This window comes from Urocampus carinirostris, chromosome 15 (assembly GCF_059441175.1).
Source record: "Urocampus carinirostris isolate Australia breed hairy pipefish chromosome 15, RoL_Ucar_1.0, whole genome shotgun sequence".
NCBI classification, from domain to species: Eukaryota; Metazoa; Chordata; class Actinopteri; order Syngnathiformes; family Syngnathidae; genus Urocampus; species Urocampus carinirostris.
The window spans coordinates 26,379,478-26,398,382 of record NC_142363.1 but is presented as its reverse complement, the minus strand read 5'-3'; the positions used below and the strand labels follow the sequence as shown (position 1 = coordinate 26,398,382).

Here is an 18,905-nt window from a genome sequence, read left to right as displayed (position 1 = left end):
CACCTTTTTCATGGCCAAATTCAATTAAGTAAAGTTATTTTTGTTTGTATAGCCCTTAATCAAATATTCAAGCACTTTCAAGGCCAGTTAGATTTTTGTTCCCAGTACCCTCAGAGGAAGAAATCCAGCACGCTCAAAAGAACATTTCTTGTTGACTTAGATAACTAAAATAAAGTTGCCAGCTTGCTGCTAGCACATGCTTTACGCCATTTTGAGCTGTTCCCATCAATGATCCTTTTGTGTCAATGGGCTGCTATAAACTGATATGAATTCTGCCATTCTGCTTAAACAATGCACGCGCAGCTTGGCTACGTCATACATGTTTACAAACACGGAGAGGCTCTACAGGTGTTTGGTAACAATAGAGAAGACAAAACACAAAAAAAGTACTTTGTTTTAAAAAGAGAACAGTAGAATATTTTTATCAGCACTTTCTTGTTGAGAATAGGATTTGTCCCCAATCTCACAGACCCTTGCCCTGGCCCCCAAGTAAATTATTTGAGAACCTGATCTAGAGGTAGGTGACATACATGTCCGCCATCTTTTAATTTATATTTTTGTGTGGTGTTCAGAGGACATCTTTCGAAAGAGGTTAAAAATAGTTTCTTTTTTTTTTTTTAATTAATTTTTAGCACTGAAGAGGTTATACTTTAAATTTGTACTTGCATTGTCAGGAATTTTGTGTTGTTTGACTTTAAATCCGTTTAGTGTGTGAAAATCTAAAATGATTTCATCTTTTATTGTAGATCTGTGAATATTTTAATTTATCTTTTGTGTTTTTTAGGGATCCCCTGAAAAACACGTGATTACTATTTACTAAATATGTAGGTGCGTGTCTCATTATTGATAATATATCATTAATACTACAACAAAATCTGAGAAGCCGTCTGGGAGCCGGAAGAGCTGGCACTTCTCAGTGAGTCGAGCCAAAAGAGCCAGTTTTCTAAATAAAGCCGTTCCCTTAGCTGGGACGGTGCTTTACATGCCAACGCCATAGTTTCAAGCCACCAGAGAACGCTTGTCATACACACGATAATTTCAAGCATTTCACCCAAAATGTAAGCTTTTTCCTGACCTTGAGAACCAAAACATTAAAATGTAAGCATTTAAGAATTTCAAGCACCTGTATGAAGGATTCGCATTCAAATTCTAACTTTTCCAAAGACTTCAAGCACCAGACAAACCTTGATTCAAATGCTTTCCAAACCTTTAAAACACTTAAAAAAAAAAAACAAGCATTTTAGGATTTCAAGCACCCATACAAACACGAAAATGTTTATATGTCAGGTTTGCATTATCAGTTGATTTTAAAGGATTGTTGCGACACGAATGAAAAAGAAAAACATTTCTCCCAAGAGTTTAAACTCACACTGATCTTTATTGTCCGGCTCTCCTGAGAGTTGTGCGCGAAAGCGAGGAGCGCTGGGCAAAAAAAACCCCGCACGTATGGGCGACAACACGCATGCAAACCGTTCACGCTTTCTATCACACCCCGAATGTTTTTGCGGTCCTGCACGACGTCAACAATCTCACTGCAAGAGTTCTTTGGTGATTTCAGCACCTTTGAGATCAGGACATTTTTCCTAATTAAAAAAAGAACAATGACAAAAGTTGCACAGTCAACCAGGAGGGTCATTGTGTAAAAACGCATAGGCAGTGTGGAGGAGGAGGACGCACCTACTCGCAATGAGAAGGTATTTAAGTACTGAGACATCTTTAAAGTGAACATCGGCAGTCATGACAGGAAGGAGGCACCGAAAGTGGTTGCTTCAAACAAATAGCCGCCTTATGAAAAGGAAAAATGGCCAGTAGGGGGAGCTCACAGCTTCTTGAGACGACTGTACATGCCCTGCTTGCTGCGCTCTCCCGCCCACGAGCGACTCTTCAGGCGACAGCTCCGAAGGTCGTCGCGGAAATTTTCGTCCATCATGGTCCGGTAGGACTCCGGCTCGCATTGCACCTGAGAAAGGGGGAAACGGGTCATTTTTAGGGAGTCGCTTCGTTTCTTCAAATTCCTACCCTGCACGTTTCGGATGCAGACATTAATGAATTACTGATCCCATCGTACGTAGAAAATAAATGTATAAATACCTACAAATGTATGCCATATAAATGAATGAAGTACTTCTTTTCTTACATAAATACAAGTTATTCATTTATTTTGGTATTTTTTTGTCATGTCATTTTTTTATGTTTTTATTTTCTCGCGCATTGAATCGTTTTGTTTTGTCGAGAATTTCATCGTTTGTGTCGGTAATGATGTCATTCATCGTGTGATTCGAGTATTTGATGTGTACATTGTTGTTTATTGGTGACAATATGAAATGAAAAGAAAAGAAAAGGAAATGATCTGCATTTATATAGCGCTTTTCAGGTCAAGACTTCCCAAAGCGCTTTACATTGTGCTTCACATTTCCCAATAGCGGCCGTGATATGTGCAGCCATGTAAGGCGCTAACCTGCTTATTGAGGGGTATTAGGGGTTCAGTGTCTTACCCAAGGACACTTCGACATGTGACACAGAGGAGCCGGGATTCGAACTGCGATCTCTTGATCCCAAGACGAGCGCTCTACCTCCTGAGCCACTACCGCCTCAATACTTGGTCATTTATTTCAGCACGAGTTTGCCATGCATTTGTGGAGTATTGATCTTGTTGTGTATTTCATCGTTTACGTTGTTATTTCAGCATGTTTCATCTGGTGTTGAGTATTTCGATGTGTATTACGTCGCTTATTCATGTCCATATTTATTCTGTCATGTATTTCGTCATTTATTTCAGCATGCGTTTTGTCATGTATTTATTGAGTATTGATTTTGTTGTGTATTTCATCGTTTGTCGGTAATTATGTCGTTATTTCAGCATGTTTCATCTGGTGTTTCGTGTCCTTGATGTGTTTTTCGTCGTTTATTTGTGTCGATATTTTTTCTGTTGTGTATTTAATCATTTATTTCAGCACACGTTTTGTCATGTATTTATCTTGTTGTATTTCATCGTTTGTCGGTAGCTGTAATTTTTTTCCGCGTGAGTCTTGTCAAGTACATTGTTGTGTATTTACTCCTTAACAACTGATGTTTATCTATGTTATTTATTTATGTCTGTATTAATTAGTCAGCATTTATTTTGTTGTGTATTTTGTCACAAAAAAAATTTCAAATGAGGTGGACAGGTTCCTGAGCTTTTCACCTATTGGTTGATCAATGATGGCTGCCTGCTAGCTGGGATCGGTGCACTCGGCGATTAACCAAAAGGTAATAGCTCAGCCAGTTTGACTCGCCCATCATTTGAATAACATTTTGTTGTGACAAAATACAGAAATTAATGGCGAAATGCATACACGAATAGACTGCATTCATGTCAAATGTCTGGATATTTCATGATTTGTTTTAAGTTTTCAATAATTTATATAATGCATATTTGTAAGCATTAATTTGTACATTTCTATATATGGCAGGATGGGTCATCTAGTGAAATCAACCAATGAAAAGGCTGAACGGGACTCACCTGGAAGAGGGGGAAGAACTCCTTGTAGCCTCCCTTGAGCACATAGAGTTCAGGATAATGGAGTTTGGGGTAGTCGTTTAGGGAGCGGTCGCGCTCGCGGACGTATCGGCACATTCGCGGCCCGCGTTCCGACGAGAACTCGCAGTGGAACATGATGATAACGCGTTTTTCCGGGCTCGATGCCACCAACGGCCTCTGCAGCAGGAAGTCTTCGACCTCGTCTTCCAGGTAGAGATTAAGGGCACCCTGAGGATCAAAAGGATTTCACGTGTAAACCAATGCATTCTTATAAAATAAATATTATAGGGGGAAAAAGGGGATATTCAATAAACTGCATTTATATTGCCATTTCCTACAGTATATGTACAATGTTTCTATTTTCCATTTACATATGTGTTGCAATGAATTGGTTTAAGTTCCAGAAATCAGTTGAAATGATTTTCAATCATTTATAATGCATTTTTCCGGACTAAAAAGGCACACATAGAAAAATCCCAAATTTGCCAGAAACTCAAAGAGTGCGCCTTACAGACCAAAACTACAGTAAAAATCAGAAGTGCATAATTACAATGAAATGCTTCTACATAAGCAAACCATTTATTAATGGACTGATTTCTTTAATTTGTGAAAACACATTTCCTAATTTTGATGTTACTGGGGGGATTTTGTAGAGGTTTATTGTTCTATATTCTTTATCAATTATCCGTTATCGGTCAAATCATAATGCACTACAAAGCCAAGAGGCCGAGACACTTGCTCCCAGCCAAGAGGCTGAGTCAAGGTCCTAGCCACAGGGCCAAGCAGCGATCAGTGTGAATGCATCATTCCCGGAGGTACTGCAATACCGGGCCGATGCGTGGAGTGGACAGAGCAAGCTCTTATTCCATCTCCCAATTGCAAAAATCAATAGCCAATGGCTAATTGAAGCTAAATTTGGCAATTGCGGTACTGCAATACCGGGCTGATAGTACACAATCCTAAAACTACAGTCAGCCCTTCACTGATGAACACAGTTCATGAATCACAGCCGGCATGTATAAGTCATTATTCTTTTTTTAATCATTTGGGTTAGTGCTACCTTTCTTCTTAGTTTCAATTTCATGGGCCTTATAGTCCAGGGCACTTCAAGTGTGGAGGAAAAAAATACCTCCTAGGGGATCTTTTGCAGGTGCGCTATATAGTAAAAATAGTTATCCCTCACTAGAACATGGTTCACCATTCCCAGTCTTTCTTAATTGATTTTCATCATGCATTGTGCTCTGCCTTCTGATTGGCTAATCAGTCCCTAAAGAATGTAGGTATTTGTAAAATAAAAAAATGAATTCATGTTTATTGGCACAGTATTCTGCACTTTAATTTGTTGAACGAATGTTTGAGCATGTAAAAATGAGTTATTATTTGTTAGGGTATTTATTGTATAATTGCAAAAAAGGGTTTTTTGATATGTAACACACATGATCAACGAGGGTTTATTGTATAGAAGTTAAAAATGTTTAGAATGCTGGCTGTATTTGATTATTAAATATAAATGTACATATTTTTGTAAAAGCTATTTTGCATTTAATTGTTAGTTTGATAAATGATAAGAGTAGTTGGATCATTTTATGAATATTTTCTTAAAGAAATTATTCCTAACCAAAGAAAAAACATGTTTAAATATTGACTTATTTACTATCTTTAAAAAAGGACTGTCTCAGAAAATTAGAATATTGTGAGTTCTATATATTCTGTGATGAAATGTAAGCAAAAATGGAATGCAATCTGGATTTATTAGAAATCTATTAAAATATTTCAAGTCGTTTATCATTTTAATAATGCCGATTATGGATTACAGTCTCCGCGTATACTCCAATATTTTGAAAAGGGATATTTGAGTTGTCACCCTAATCAACATAGTAAAACAATATAAGACTCACGATATTTTATTTTATTTGTAACGAATACAGAATGGATGACATTTGTTGTTTTAATAGCATTACAAAAAGGAAAAATTTATCACGATGTTCTCATTATCGGAGAGCTTATGTAATGTAATATCAGAACCATAAGGTGCAGACCATAAGACTCAGATTTGCTTCAAATTGTGCAGCACGCCCTATAGTGCGGTGCGCCCTGTAAAGCGGTGGACGGAGACCAGCTCGGTGGCCTTAGGGTTAGGCGCCCGCCGCCGAAACTGGGAGGTCAGTTTCAAGCTTTGGCCGAGTCAAGACGCAGAAAATTTTGAGGTGAAATCTGATGGTTGCGACTTGTATGCGATTCCCTGCGACTTTTATGTCTTCTCCCTTGTGAAAGCTATACGTTTCCCACAAGCAGAAGAGGACACGTGACGTCACACGCAATGCATTGATGGCGGAAGTACTCGTGGATGCTAACGCTGTTGCGTATCTAGCAATTTAAAAGTTATCGCTATGTTCTTGGAGCTTTCGTGTAATAAAACAACGGTGGTGCAGAAACTTCCAGCGATTTATAATGAAAATAATCGATTGACTATGCTTGGGCTAACGTGTGTGTGAGACTGTTATTCGAGTTTTTGGAAAGTGCCTCTGAAAGTGAACCATATAATGGAGTTTAAGTGAAGCTGTTCTGGTCAGAAACAGAACAACAACTTTGCTTTATATGGATTACCAGTAAAAAATGTAAGCAAACATTTTGCACCAGCTTTTTTTAAAATTTTGTGTTTTTAACTTTGCAATCAATACTTAAATAATAAACCACAACATAACTCAGTTTTCAGGGATGTGATTTGACCAAAGTGAAATTATCTGAAAATTAGGCGGGGGTCTGGGGGCCGCGGGCACCCAGCTAGGTCCAGGGCAGTGCCCTGGTGGGGGGACAAGTGGGGCGAAGCCCCCCGGAGCTCATGGGTTTTACGTTTTTTTAAGTACTTTCAATGCACTCAGATGACAAAGAAATAGACAAAACAACAGCATCAATTTTCAATGTATTTTGAACTATCCCATATAAAATTACAGTTTAAGTCAACTCAAAATCAGTCACATTAAAAAACATTGGACTGCCTTTGCTTTTAAAAACTATCACTGAGAATATCATCATATCTAACTCATGTGATTACTAAGTTAACACATAAATCATGTTGAAGAGTTCAAATTTCATGAAGAAATAATTGTATCATGACCAAATGAAAAGTAACTCATATTAGAACATACCACAAATGTCTTTGTTATAGCAGAAGATGTTATCTATAAATGAAAGTACAATAAGTATAGGCCCTACAGTAAAGTGTTTGTGTAATGTACACATGAAAATCTATTATTGTAATTGTTAAATATTTATGGCCATTTTTATTACGTTATAATATTTTCGAAAAAAAGGGGAAAACTGTCAAATAAATTTGAAAAGTTTACCACCTACCTCAAAATTCACGACTCTATCAGCAACTGGTACAGGTTTTTGGGGTGGATCACGTCTCTCTATTACCGCTTCCGTTTGTGGTGTCAATAAGGGATGGAGGCCTTAAAGTTTTGGAGTTTTCGTTTGGGCACCGAAACTACCAGCGATGGAATAATTTGTTGTTCTTGACTGGAGTTCTTTCACGTGTTTTTCGCTCTTTGCGTGACTTTCAAGAGCTTTGAAACCTCTCCCACCATAGACAATGGTATCATGGCATCAAATGCAAAGCGCTTTCCCGGCACGATCGATCTTCCGAATAAAGTCACTGAACAAATTCGTCACAGTCTTCTTTCCAACATTTGTAGATAATTCCTTCTCCAACCAGTCCGATCGAAACTTGTTTTTTACGATCTTATCAATTTCTTTACCTCGCGGAGCATCTTTGCGTTCGATCTCGGACATCTTTCTTTAAACACTCGGCAAAAACGTGTGAGAAATGAACAATGGCATACTCCTACGCCTTTATAACAAGCGCGTTTATTGGTCAACACGGAGACTTCAACCAATCGCAAGTACGTTTCATTTCAGTTACGGAAACACTAAAATGGAATGCTGTAGAGACGAAATCGTTTTTTTTTTACCAAATAAAAAATCGGAAATCTTAAAATTTTATTTTTGGAGATAAAAAAAGCGGAATTCTGCGAATTAGCGGAAAAATCACATCCCTGAGTTTTACTTCCATTGTATTTTTAAACACGCACACTTGTATGCTCGTCTGTGTTGTTGTACCGCGGCCGCAAAGAGAGGGCTCCCAGGTGCTATTGGGCGGTGCGCCCTGTGTAGTGTTAAAGAAATAGAACCAGCTACAGAGACGGCGCCTTTTTACACGGTGCACCCAACACCCATAAAAACACGGTACGAGAGGCTGTGAGCTCACCTTGATGTGTCCACCGTCATACTCGTATGGGTAGCGGCAGTCGATGATGACGACTCGATCGATTTGGTCATTGAAATCGCCTTTCAATGCTGCCACCACCTGCCCAATGTGCAAGAAAACTTGAATACGAGAGAAGGGGCCTCGAACCTTTTTCAAGCAGAGAGCTACTTTTTGTTACTAATTAGCACAAAGGACATCCAGTTGGATATGCTTTTCTAAAATAACATATCATGTTATTACCATGTTATTAGCACGTTAATAATTGGAAGTAAGATTAAATAGACTACGTCAACACCTAAAAAAAAAAAACATGTTACTAAAAAATCCTAATGACCAAGCACTGGTGAGCTATCTCCAGAACAGGTCCTCGGGCACCTCAGCTGTCCTTCGGGGACACCATATTGGAGACCCCTGTAATACAGCCTTGTTATATTGCGCATTTTCTTCTACTTAATCTCCAACTGCTCAAAACATTTATGTAAAAGTAACTAACTATTAAATAGGCCAACACATACAACGAATTAGCTCAATTGGAATGCAATTTGACAGTATGAGTTTGCAAATTTGCTAACCCCCTTTAAAATCAGGCACCCAAACAGTAAATGATATCTTACCGTTTCTCCTGTGACATATTTGAGGTCCTGATGTTTTCCGTCCACTGTTGGAAGGGCATAGGGCTAAAAAGCATGAAGAAAAAGTTTAATTTCCCAAACCATTGATTTGTGGAGGGGTTCTTTATGTTGACTGCAGCTCACTTTTGTAAAGTCTCCAATAAGATCAGCGTTGCCGTCGTGCCTATCCAGGACTTTGTCGATCTCAGTCTGACAAAACGACTTAGATCTGTGTAGTTGCATATGAGCCTAAAAACAGCACCCAAACAATAGTGAATAAAAGAAGATGTGGAGCCGTTTCCATCATAACTCACTGTATTGGGGGAGTGGGTGTTGGGTTCTTCTTTGGCAGCATCGGGCGTCGCCAAGCTACGGCGCCGCTTAACTTGTACGGGCGTGTTATCGTCTCTGGGGTAGTCGGGGCGCTTGGCGCAGGGGCGCGACACGGAGGGGCTTGGCATGGACGGGGAGCGGAAAAGGCTTCGGGGACGCCAGCGGAGCGCAGGCTGAGGATGACAAAAGTTGCGTCCCTTGAGATGTGCGCCATTTTTTAATCAAACACCAAAAAAGTTTCGATCAAGCTTGCACACGATAAAAGGCAACTGATTCGTGAGGTGCAAAGGATTAAAACTATAATTGTGTTGATGAATCACACTAGTATTAAGAACTTTCATATGTCATTTGTACCACTGGTGGTGTGGTTAGGGCACTCTCACCACGCGACCCAGATTCTATTCCTAATGCACACAATTTTTTATCAGTGATGTTTTTCAATGCACAAATACGGCAAACTAAGTGCATTTTTTCATTGTATCCTGACTAAGTTTAGATTTTGAGGTGTGCCTTATAGTCTCGGAAAATAGTCATTTTTTTCCCATAACGAATTAATAAAATTTACCGTGTTGTTCCGATACTTATCAAATGCAAATCCTGAATTACAATGTCCTCTGATTGCTGAATACCCCCGCTTCGTTAACTTTGTCACATACAAACCTTAATCGTCTGTGGTGCCGTCTAGAGCGAGTACACTGAATTTTCCCCCATGGAGATATTCTCCCTATCATATATACATGAACATCCAAACCGTATTTACAATTATGAAATACAATAATGAAATTAGGGCTTCAGTTTCTACGTGCATTTTTGGTTGTGTCACAAGTAGCAAATGGTATGCAGCGCGTGAGGAGGACGTGGCTTATAAAAGAACAAACCAATGGGAAATCAATGGGTAAACGAACAAAAATGACAGTAAGAGTGTGCTGAACTTTGGTCTTTGTACTTGTTATTTATGCAATACATTATTTCTGAAAAAAAGGAAAATGTCTTGGACAGTACTCCAGAAATGGAGATCTAGAAATGGAGACTGTGGTTTGAAGCCAAGAGACAAATTGGACAGGAAGTGCCTCAAGATTGCAAAAGCCAAGGAATATGAGCTTCCAGTTTTCTGTACCAGTTATTTTGAATCTCTATTATGTTGTTATTTGAAAGCAGTTTTAGGTTATCGGCTTCTATGAGAGTAGTTATATATTTTTAAATGGTAATTTGTAAAGTCATTTATAAAAGAATGTGCTACTTTTTGGTGTCAATCTGGACGGAAACTGAATTATTGTTTTTAATCGAACTAACTTGTAACTGTAACCAATAACTTTTTTCAAGTAGTGCACCCAAAATCTTCCAGCAGGGAACTTACAGAGTCTTCCCTCAAACTGTCAGCAACTAGGGGCGCCGTGAGCAAACTGGCCATCCCCTGGGGTAGGTCATCTGTGTTCTGAAAGAAAAAAAGTCAGTATTCGCACAAATGTGGCCAGGTGCCGTCGAGTTTTAAAACTGAAACGTAGCTCTACCTCCATGTTGTCGTCCATCACTTCTAGGAATCCATCGTCGTCGTCGTCGTCATTGAGTGAAGCTAGGGAGGGGCATCGAAGGAACAACGGACTGTCGTCGCCGAATGGCCCCTGTTGCAAAGAAGGAGGTGATACCTGCAAGAAGAATCGTTCTAAAGTTAGCACCAAATTATGTAGTTTGCTGCCCTCAGACAGGAAATAGAATGAAACCCTAATTTTGTATTCAAAAAAAATGTTACTGTAAATTGTGACATTACATAAATCAAAATTAAGAAACAGGGTTCCTACATCTTAAGGTAAGTTCAATTCAAGACTAAAGCCTTTTTAAATGCCTTTAGAAATCAAATTTAAGACCAAGTCGACAACAATTGAAACCCCCAAAACAAAAACACGCAAATATTTCTTGCACACAATACATTGCTTCGTACACATTACCTGGCACAACTTCTAGCCATGGTAAAAAAAGTTCTTTAGACAGCCACTTTTCATTAAATGTACACTTTCAAAGTAAATGTTTCTGTCTGAAGTTGCTATGTGTATTGTGGGTAGACCTAAGACACGAGTCTGCTCTAAAAGGCCCAACTGAAACCAAATCGCCGTTTTGATAGTTCCATTATTGTGTTCACGCCATGTTGACAGCAAAGTAAATAGGTTAATTATTTAAAAAAAGACAATTGATGAATGTACTTAATATTTAGTTCAAGCAAATAGAAATCTTATTATTGTGTTCACATGTTTAAGACTTGCGAAAATTAAGGCCTTATGTTTAGAATGATGAATTCAATGTCTTTCATTCTTTTCACAGATCCACGGGAACGGTGAATAACAAAGGAACATCGTGCGCTTTTTAAAGGGACAATGTGTATTATTAAGCCGCTCCTAATGGTAAAAAATTAATTCTTTTAAAAAATAAAATAAATAAATAACAATACCAACTTTAATAAGAAAAATACATGAACTATCATATAAACTGGCATTTCTGAAAATACTTGCACGGTTTGACAAATTTGCATTTATTTTACACCTGAAGTGAGCTAACATAATTCTCACCCATATTGTTTCAGAGTGCCTGGAAAAAATAAACTGTTGAAAGTTTTAGCAGAGAACAAGAAAAAAAAAAAAAAAAAGTGCGGATAGATCTCCGTAGTTTGCATTATCCCATGTGCTTTAACACTTTTTTCCCCACTTTGTTGACTAAAATAAAGTCGCTTTCTTGCTGCTAGCACATTCTTCGAGCCATTTGCAGATATTCCATCTATGATCGATGAACCTTTTGTGTCAATGGGTGGGTTTAAACTGACATGAATTCTGCTATTCTGCTTCGACAATGCGAGCGCAGCGTGGCTATGTCACACTTGTTTACAAACATGGAAAGAACTCTGTAGGTGTCGGGTAATCAGAGTAATATAGAAAGAAGAAAAAGAAAGTGCTGCATGTATAAAAACCAGAAAAAAATTAGACTCATTTCCATGCTATTGATGGCTCTGAAGCAGAGTGCATTTGATCTCCCAATCTAAGACACTGTGGATCCTTTGCTTGGTTTAATTTATATTTGTGATTTTCAGAGCAACTGTGTCTAAATTGGTTGAAATAGAATGGTACCTATTTTATCATTTATAGCACTAAAGAGTTCACATTTAATTTATATTTTATTGTTTTGCATTTCGGGCAGCATGGCGGCGCAGTGGCACAGTTCTGAGTTCATGAGATCGAACCTTCCTGTGTGGAGTTTGCATGTTCTCCCCGTGCTTGCGTGGGTTTCCTCCCACATTCCAAAAACATGCATTTCAGGTGAATTAGCCGGTCCAAATTGTCCCTAGGTGTGAATGAGCGAGTGTGTTGTCTGTCTCTCTGTTCCCTGTGACTGGCTGGCAACCAGTTCAGGGTGTCCCCTGCCTACTGCCCGAGGATAGCTGGGATGGGCTACAGCACCCCCGCGACTTTACTAAAGATAAGCGGTGCAGATAATAGATGGATGTTTTGCATTTCCATGGACTGTTTGACTTTCAAAGTGTCAAAAGCTAAAATTGTTTTGAATTTTACCTTTTTTGTAGATCTGTAAATATTTGAATTTATAGTTCATGTGCTTTTTACGGATGGTGTTTTTCACTTTGAAATTAATCAAAATAAATACTTAAATGATTTGACTATAGATACAAGAATCCTTTACATGGACATAAAGAGCTTTTAATATGTCACAAAAGCAAAGGACAGAACGCTGTCGCCATGGAGTTTGTTTTTCAATCAAAAATGTTAAAGCAAGGATCCATAGCCTACTTTATTTTTGGTTGAGCTGAAAGGTAAATATTTTCACTTTATATTTTGTGGTGTTGTGTTTTCCAGATTCTCTGTAGCATCACTTTAAAGTAATTTAGAATCAAGTAGGCTAAAAGTTCACTGTGGATTTCCATTATAATATAGAAAAATAGATTTATTATTGATTATATATCAATTTTAAAAAGGTTCCCTTTGGTAGCATTGAGCAGAGCTGGAATTCCTTCAACTAGTCTGATGCACCTGTCCTATTGCATGCAACCTGTAGGGGCAGCGACACTTTCCAAGAAAACTTGATAATGAGGAGTCACCATCTGTGCCATTTTCACACACACCTTTCTTTTGTTCTTATTTAATGCGTGGTCTATCCAGTCAAACTGCATGGAAACATAACAATGGCTAATATTTCGAGCACTTTACTCAAACTTTAGGCTTTATCCTAACCTTGAAAACACAACATTAAAAATTAGGCATTTTCAAGGATTTTAAACACCCGTGTGAAGGATTTGGCCGGTTTGTGCTGCCACAGTAATGAAAGTGAGCATGGTAATTTTCTGCCTAATCGGAGCTCTACAGAAACTAATCATTCTCTGCCTTAATGGGAGTCAGGTAAACTGTTGAGGCCTACAGTAAAATGAATTATGTTGAAAGAGGCTGCCAAATAAATTGAATTCAGATCTAAACAGCAGTCACAAAAAATAAACGTGATGAAATAAACAAACAAGCTGTCATTTTTGTAGGACTCATCGAGCTGCCATAATAAATATAAGTGTTACTGTAAATAGCGTCCTAATTTAACGGGCTGCCTAATAAATGTAAAGTACATAAGTACCGATGAAGACAGCAAATAATAGATTCCTGTCTGAAAGACTTACAACAAACCCAAAAAACATGCTACAGGCAGCTATTTAAAATTTTTTACTTTTCTGTCGAGATGGGACCATAAACCCATGCGGGTGACTTCAGGCTCTTGAGCTAACAAGTCAACCTACCCGTTTATTGCCATTTAAAGAGTGTCAGGCACAACAAGTTGTGGTTTGCGCGTACACACCATGAGGGCAGGCGCAGAGTTAGGGCGGTGGGCGAAAGCGTCTTTCATGGGGGCCGTATTGACAGAGCGAAGTCGGGTCCTGGACACTGGTTGGGAAGGTTTCTTGAATTCAAAGCATTCCTGAGGACAAACATCAAATCAGTCCCTCCTAAACATGGCAATGTCATCTTGTTTTCAAACAATCAACATCGATGGGTAATAACGGACCTTGGGGATATTTTCCTTATTGTCCCACGAAAACGGGGAAGAGGAAGATTCAACACTGCTTGGATGCTGGCCAAAGACACCATAGCGATTGGCATCCGGTTCGGATCCTCTTAAGGGTGGACTGAAGCAAAGGAGCTGAAGCTGAAAGATACAGGTTGATAGAGATACCAGTCATGAGTACTGACTAAAACTCTTGCAGGATATGTGAAAACAGAATGTGAGCTAGGTGATCTACCGGACTCATTAAGTACTGAAAAACCATGGAACTGCTAACTTATGTAGTATTCGCTGCTCCTCAATTGTTTTTTTTTTTAATCTATGCAACTACTTACTGGTAAGGAGTTGTTTCGCCTGACGGGCATTTTTCTGTGCAGAGAAAGGAAGCAGATGAAGACATTAGGATCGTAGTTTCAATTTAAGAGGCGCAAACATTTTATGACAATGGTTCACGAGTAAAAAAAATGTGTAATAAACTTACTCATGGACTCTACTGGATTGTTGAATAGCTTTTTCAAACCTGGGAACACACAAAAAAAAGGATTAAACACTGCCATGATGAAAGTTTCCTCACTCCAGCCAATTTGGTTTCCTTCTACGGAAATTCCAAATATAATGTCGAAAATCATATTTCAGAAGCGATAGCACACACCAGATTTAGAATGTTTTCCCCCTAATGTCATAAGAGCAGTTTTAGGCTGAAAGTAGTTCTTAGACTGTCATCACTTTAGAAAACTGCAAAAATGAGAAAACAATGATCTTTAATATTTTTGAATACAAATTTGATATAAATTTAATTTTCATACATTTGCAACAACAAACTGTGCCACAGTCCATTATCAAGTTTAGAAACCGTAATCTATGTTTTTTTTTTAACCATTTGTGTTTTAAAACAATTCAAAATGTTAAAAAAATCTCACTAAATGTATAATGCACCAGTGAACTTCCTGGCAATTAGTGGGCAGTTAGGGCAGGAATAGTAGAATGCAAATGTTTATTAGTTCTTGAAAATGATTTATTTCAGTTGATTGATAGAAAAAAACGTTTTTCAACCAATTTCGACCAACTGAATAATTATAATAAAAACACATTTGGGATTGGGGGGAGGGGATAGGCTATCGAGAAACAGGAGAAGGGCAATGAGTTGAGGGGAAGTCCGGGCAGCACCTGTATGCAAAACAAGGATGGCGGAAGGGCCTCAGTAGACGTGGAATAATCCACCAGATGCCTGCCACGGCCCTGGAACGAGGGCCCCTTTTGTTTGACAAGGATGGGGGAGCGTGCCCATTCATTGCACAAGCTACTGGGTGGTTTGGGGGTGGAGTGAAGGTGGGGGTGTCTGGCCTCATTTCTATAAACTCCCGTTTGTGCTACTCCACAATCTCTCATTGAAGAAGTAGCATGTATGCCATTGACGCAAGTGTGTGGTGGGGTATCATTAAACCCCTTCCAACTCCTAGCAACCCAACAGCTGTAAGGTATTTTGAAGACCAAATGCTACTGTCCAGTAAAGGAACTGCCAGCTTTTAGGACAGATGCCCAAAAAAGTGAATAGTCTGACAAAATCAATCTAAACGGGCCTCTGCACCACTTTCTTGGAGCCAAAACCTAAATTGAGCACACTGTGGATGGGCAATGTTCCATTTTAGACAATGCATGGACTTATTATCATCTTTAAAAAAACAACAACACTAATGTTTCTAGAAGGTTTTTGAGTTTTTCCTTGCCCTCGTGTAAGTTTTAGATCAGGGGATGGTGTAATAATAGTCTTTAGATTGCAAATCTTTGGTCTGTGCAGCCCTTTGAGACTCCTTGTGATTAAGGGCTATACAAAGAAACATGACTTGACTAGAAGGGAGACACTGGGATAAGTGAGTGACCCAAGCAGTTATTGGAAAGTATCATAAATATAATTTTAGCGAAATAAAGTAAAACTTATAATAAAAAAGGATATCCATTTCTTAATCTTTTTGTAAACAATGTCCATCATGTTGCCATCAATGCCAAGACAATTCTATTCTATTATAAAAACCATTGGGTCATGAAATAACCCAATTGTTGTCAAGTGTTGACATATCCACTTTTTGGGTCAATTGGTAAAATAATTGGGTAATTTTCTAACGAAAAGAAAAAACCTTCAATGAAAGTGGTAACTTTGTTCCACATTAAAAAAAAAAAATCATTGTTTTGAACCCCATCTTACAAGGTGCTTAAGACAGCCCTGTAGAAAGGTTTTATTACGTTTCAAAGTGTAAATACTTTTTCATTTGTTTTTTAAAGTATTTTAAACCCACAAAATTGTAATGTTAGTTTCCAAAATCCTACAAAAGGGAAACTAATTTTGACCAATAGAACGAAGAAATGTAGATTATCCATTTTAAACCAAATGTATTCAATACCCATTTTTTCCCAAGACCTAACCAAAAATAATGGTATTGGCTAATTTCATCTTTTTTTTTGCAGGGATCACTTTTCATTGATAACATAAGGGTAGGAGCTTCTGATATACAGTAATATTTTCGCAGTATTGTAAGATTTGAACAGACTCCACCAAATCCTAACGGCAGAAGCTTATCTAGCGTACTAGAAGCTTTCGGGTTCAGCTTTTGCAGTTCTAGGGTAGGGGGGCCAAAGGGTTGGATGAGCGGTCACAGGGTTAAATACTGGAGCGAAGAATGTAGTGGAAAAGATGTTTTTATACGTACGAGTCCTCCATTTCCAGAGTCTCGATGGGACTGGGGGAATCCATGCCGAGACCTACAGGTCAGAGCAAAGAAAAACCCTATTATGAGCAACCTTTACATCATTTGTCCACATGAAAAAGGAAGTAACTATAAGCTTTGATTTAACATAATACTTCCAAAACAGAAAATATGGAATCAATAGATGAGATGTGCGTTAAACATAGATCAGTTTTTTTTTATCTCACCAGCATCAGAGGAAGCATCCGAAGCGGTGGAGCACACCTTCTCCATGCGCGCATGCTTACTCCTTTTCGGCGTATCACACTGGCTGCTGCAGATAAGGAAACACATTTAGCAACACGGTAAAAAAAAAACTCCCTCTCCATTTTCAAACGTAATAAAACTCTCAAATACCTCCCGAGTCCCACCAGTTTATTCATATCCAGCGCTAGGTTGGTGACAGGCGAATGAGCGGCGTTCGGTGGCGAGGAGAAAAGAGTCCGGCAATGGGCCATCTTGTGGTTCAACTCCGGCTGGGGCAACGAGGAAAGGCCGAGGATGCTATCGGGCCTGCTCCTCGCACTACCGCCAACAGGACGAACGCTGCCGAAACAATTCTCCATGTTTTTTTGTTTTCTCCAATTAGGTCGAATCTTCAAAATGCCCGTTCTGTTTTTTAGTCGGGGTGTTTTTTGGCGTGAGGAATTTTGTTTTTTCGCCAATTAGCATAGCTCAGGTAGTAAGCTAACCCTCAAGCTAATCATTTAGCCTCCTGCGAAAAGTTACGAAAACATATCCAAATGTGTAAAAGTGTCCATTGGTTGGTTAGTGGGCGAATAAATGATGAATTCAGCCCTTCTGCAGTGCTAGAGAGGCATATTTATTGCGTGTCAGGGTGCAGAGGGACTGAGTGTCTCCCGTCTGACAGCCTCCGCTTTCTGCGGGAAGAAAGCCGTATCATCCGTATTTACGTTCAAAATAGCGTCTGAGGCGCGGCATTCCTGTAGCCAATCAGCGTCGCTGTTTCATCCGTGCCACCAATCGAAGCGGGAAACGCCGCCGTGACGAAGGTCTCTAAAACGGTAACTTTTTTTTTTAACTTCCTTTTTTTCCTCTGCTATTGTCTTTTGTTTTCAATTTACTGTAATTCTTAAGCAGTTTTTGTTGTTACTCATGTATTCAATTAAAAAACTAGTTTTTGACTTATAAAGGGAGGGAAATCTGTTTATTTATAATAGGCTGTCGAATTCTTATTCAGTGTATGGAGAAAAATCCGTGACAACAAAATGTTTCCTTAACATATTAAGCCTATTAGTTTTTTTTTAGATAATTTACTCTACTACATTAAAATGTTAAACTTTAAGTTCTAACTATTACAGAAATCTATTATATGTTGTTTTTTTTCGTCATTGATAAAAAAGTAGTGTCCATTGTTCACAACGAGATTAGACGTGGCACTCCAGGAAATACATGTACCGTAATAAAAGACTTTAAAAAAATAAAATAAAGAAGTATGTTGGGATGAATGGGCAAATATTTACAAGGTTGTGCTTGTAGATCGGTTAAAGTGTATCAGGACAGTAGTGCGATGACAAAAAGTACAAAGACATTTGCAGGAACAGATTTCCAAAATAAGACGAGAAATAAAATATAATTGCTTGTTTTTCTATACATGCCAAAATGAACCACACATAAGCACATTTTCAAACATGCTACAATGCTAACATAAGGTCATTATTTTAGATCCAAGTGCAACACAAAAAAGACAAAATCTAAGTTGTCCATTAGCATTTAAACTATAAATATATAGTTTTTTAAAAAGCTTTGACATTATTTGTAGGAAAAACACCAATGAGAAAAGATGCGTTACTTCACAATATGTAAGCAGATTTTCAAAAATGCTAAGGTCATCATTTTAGATCCAAGTGCCACGCAAACAAATAAGATAGATAGAGATAGATAGATAGATAGATACTTTATTCATCCCCTAAGGGAAATTCACATTTCCAGCAGCATCCCTGAGCTGAGAACAGTACAATAATAAAGCCAAAAGAATACAATATACAAATACCCAGTGTGACGTGCAAATGCCCACTTTAGCATGTTATATAGAGTAACCAAATAGTGCTACACAGAACACATAATGCAGTAAGATTCAGTAATATCCAATGTAGGTGGTGTGGTTTAATGTGGGCCTTTACTCTGCCGGGTGGAGTTAAAGAGCCTCATGGCATGAGGAAGAAAAGATCTCTTCAGTCTGTCCGTAGTACAAGACAGTGACAGCAGTCTGTCACTGAAACTGCTCTTCTGTCCGGAGATAATGCTGTGAAGCGGATGCGATGGATTGTCCATGATTGACCTCAGCTTTTTCAGTGCCTGTCTCTCAGCTACTGTTGTTAGGCTGTCCAGCTCTTTGCCCACAACAGAGCTCGCTTTCCTAGCCAGTT

At 38.6% G+C, this 18,905-nt stretch overlaps 1 protein-coding gene and 1 pseudogene across 2 annotated transcripts; both read right to left on the bottom strand.

Moving 5' to 3' along the window:
- Positions 1-1,358: 1,358 nt before the first annotated feature.
- On the bottom strand, positions 1,359-17,418 carry cdc25b (cell division cycle 25B). 2 transcript variants are annotated; one of them, XM_088354515.1, is made up of 15 exons: positions 16,873-17,418; positions 16,704-16,789; positions 16,480-16,531; positions 14,256-14,294; positions 14,110-14,143; positions 13,778-13,918; positions 13,571-13,690; positions 10,246-10,380; positions 10,092-10,169; positions 8,716-8,907; positions 8,546-8,650; positions 8,405-8,467; positions 7,791-7,889; positions 3,503-3,748; positions 1,359-1,960 (listed from the first exon to the last, which is right to left on the bottom strand). In XM_088354515.1, the coding sequence occupies exons 1-15, from the start codon at positions 17,079-17,081 to the stop codon at positions 1,820-1,822; spliced, it is 1,740 nt and encodes a 579-aa protein (XP_088210641.1). In that variant the 5' UTR covers positions 17,082-17,418; the 3' UTR covers positions 1,359-1,819. The 2 variants fall into 2 exon arrangements, with proteins under 2 accessions (XP_088210641.1, XP_088210642.1); XM_088354516.1 differs by having other exon boundaries at positions 16,704-16,786.
- LOC148352002 (U2 spliceosomal RNA) lies at positions 4,314-4,433 on the bottom strand (annotated as a pseudogene).
- Positions 17,419-18,905: the final 1,487 nt, after the last annotated feature.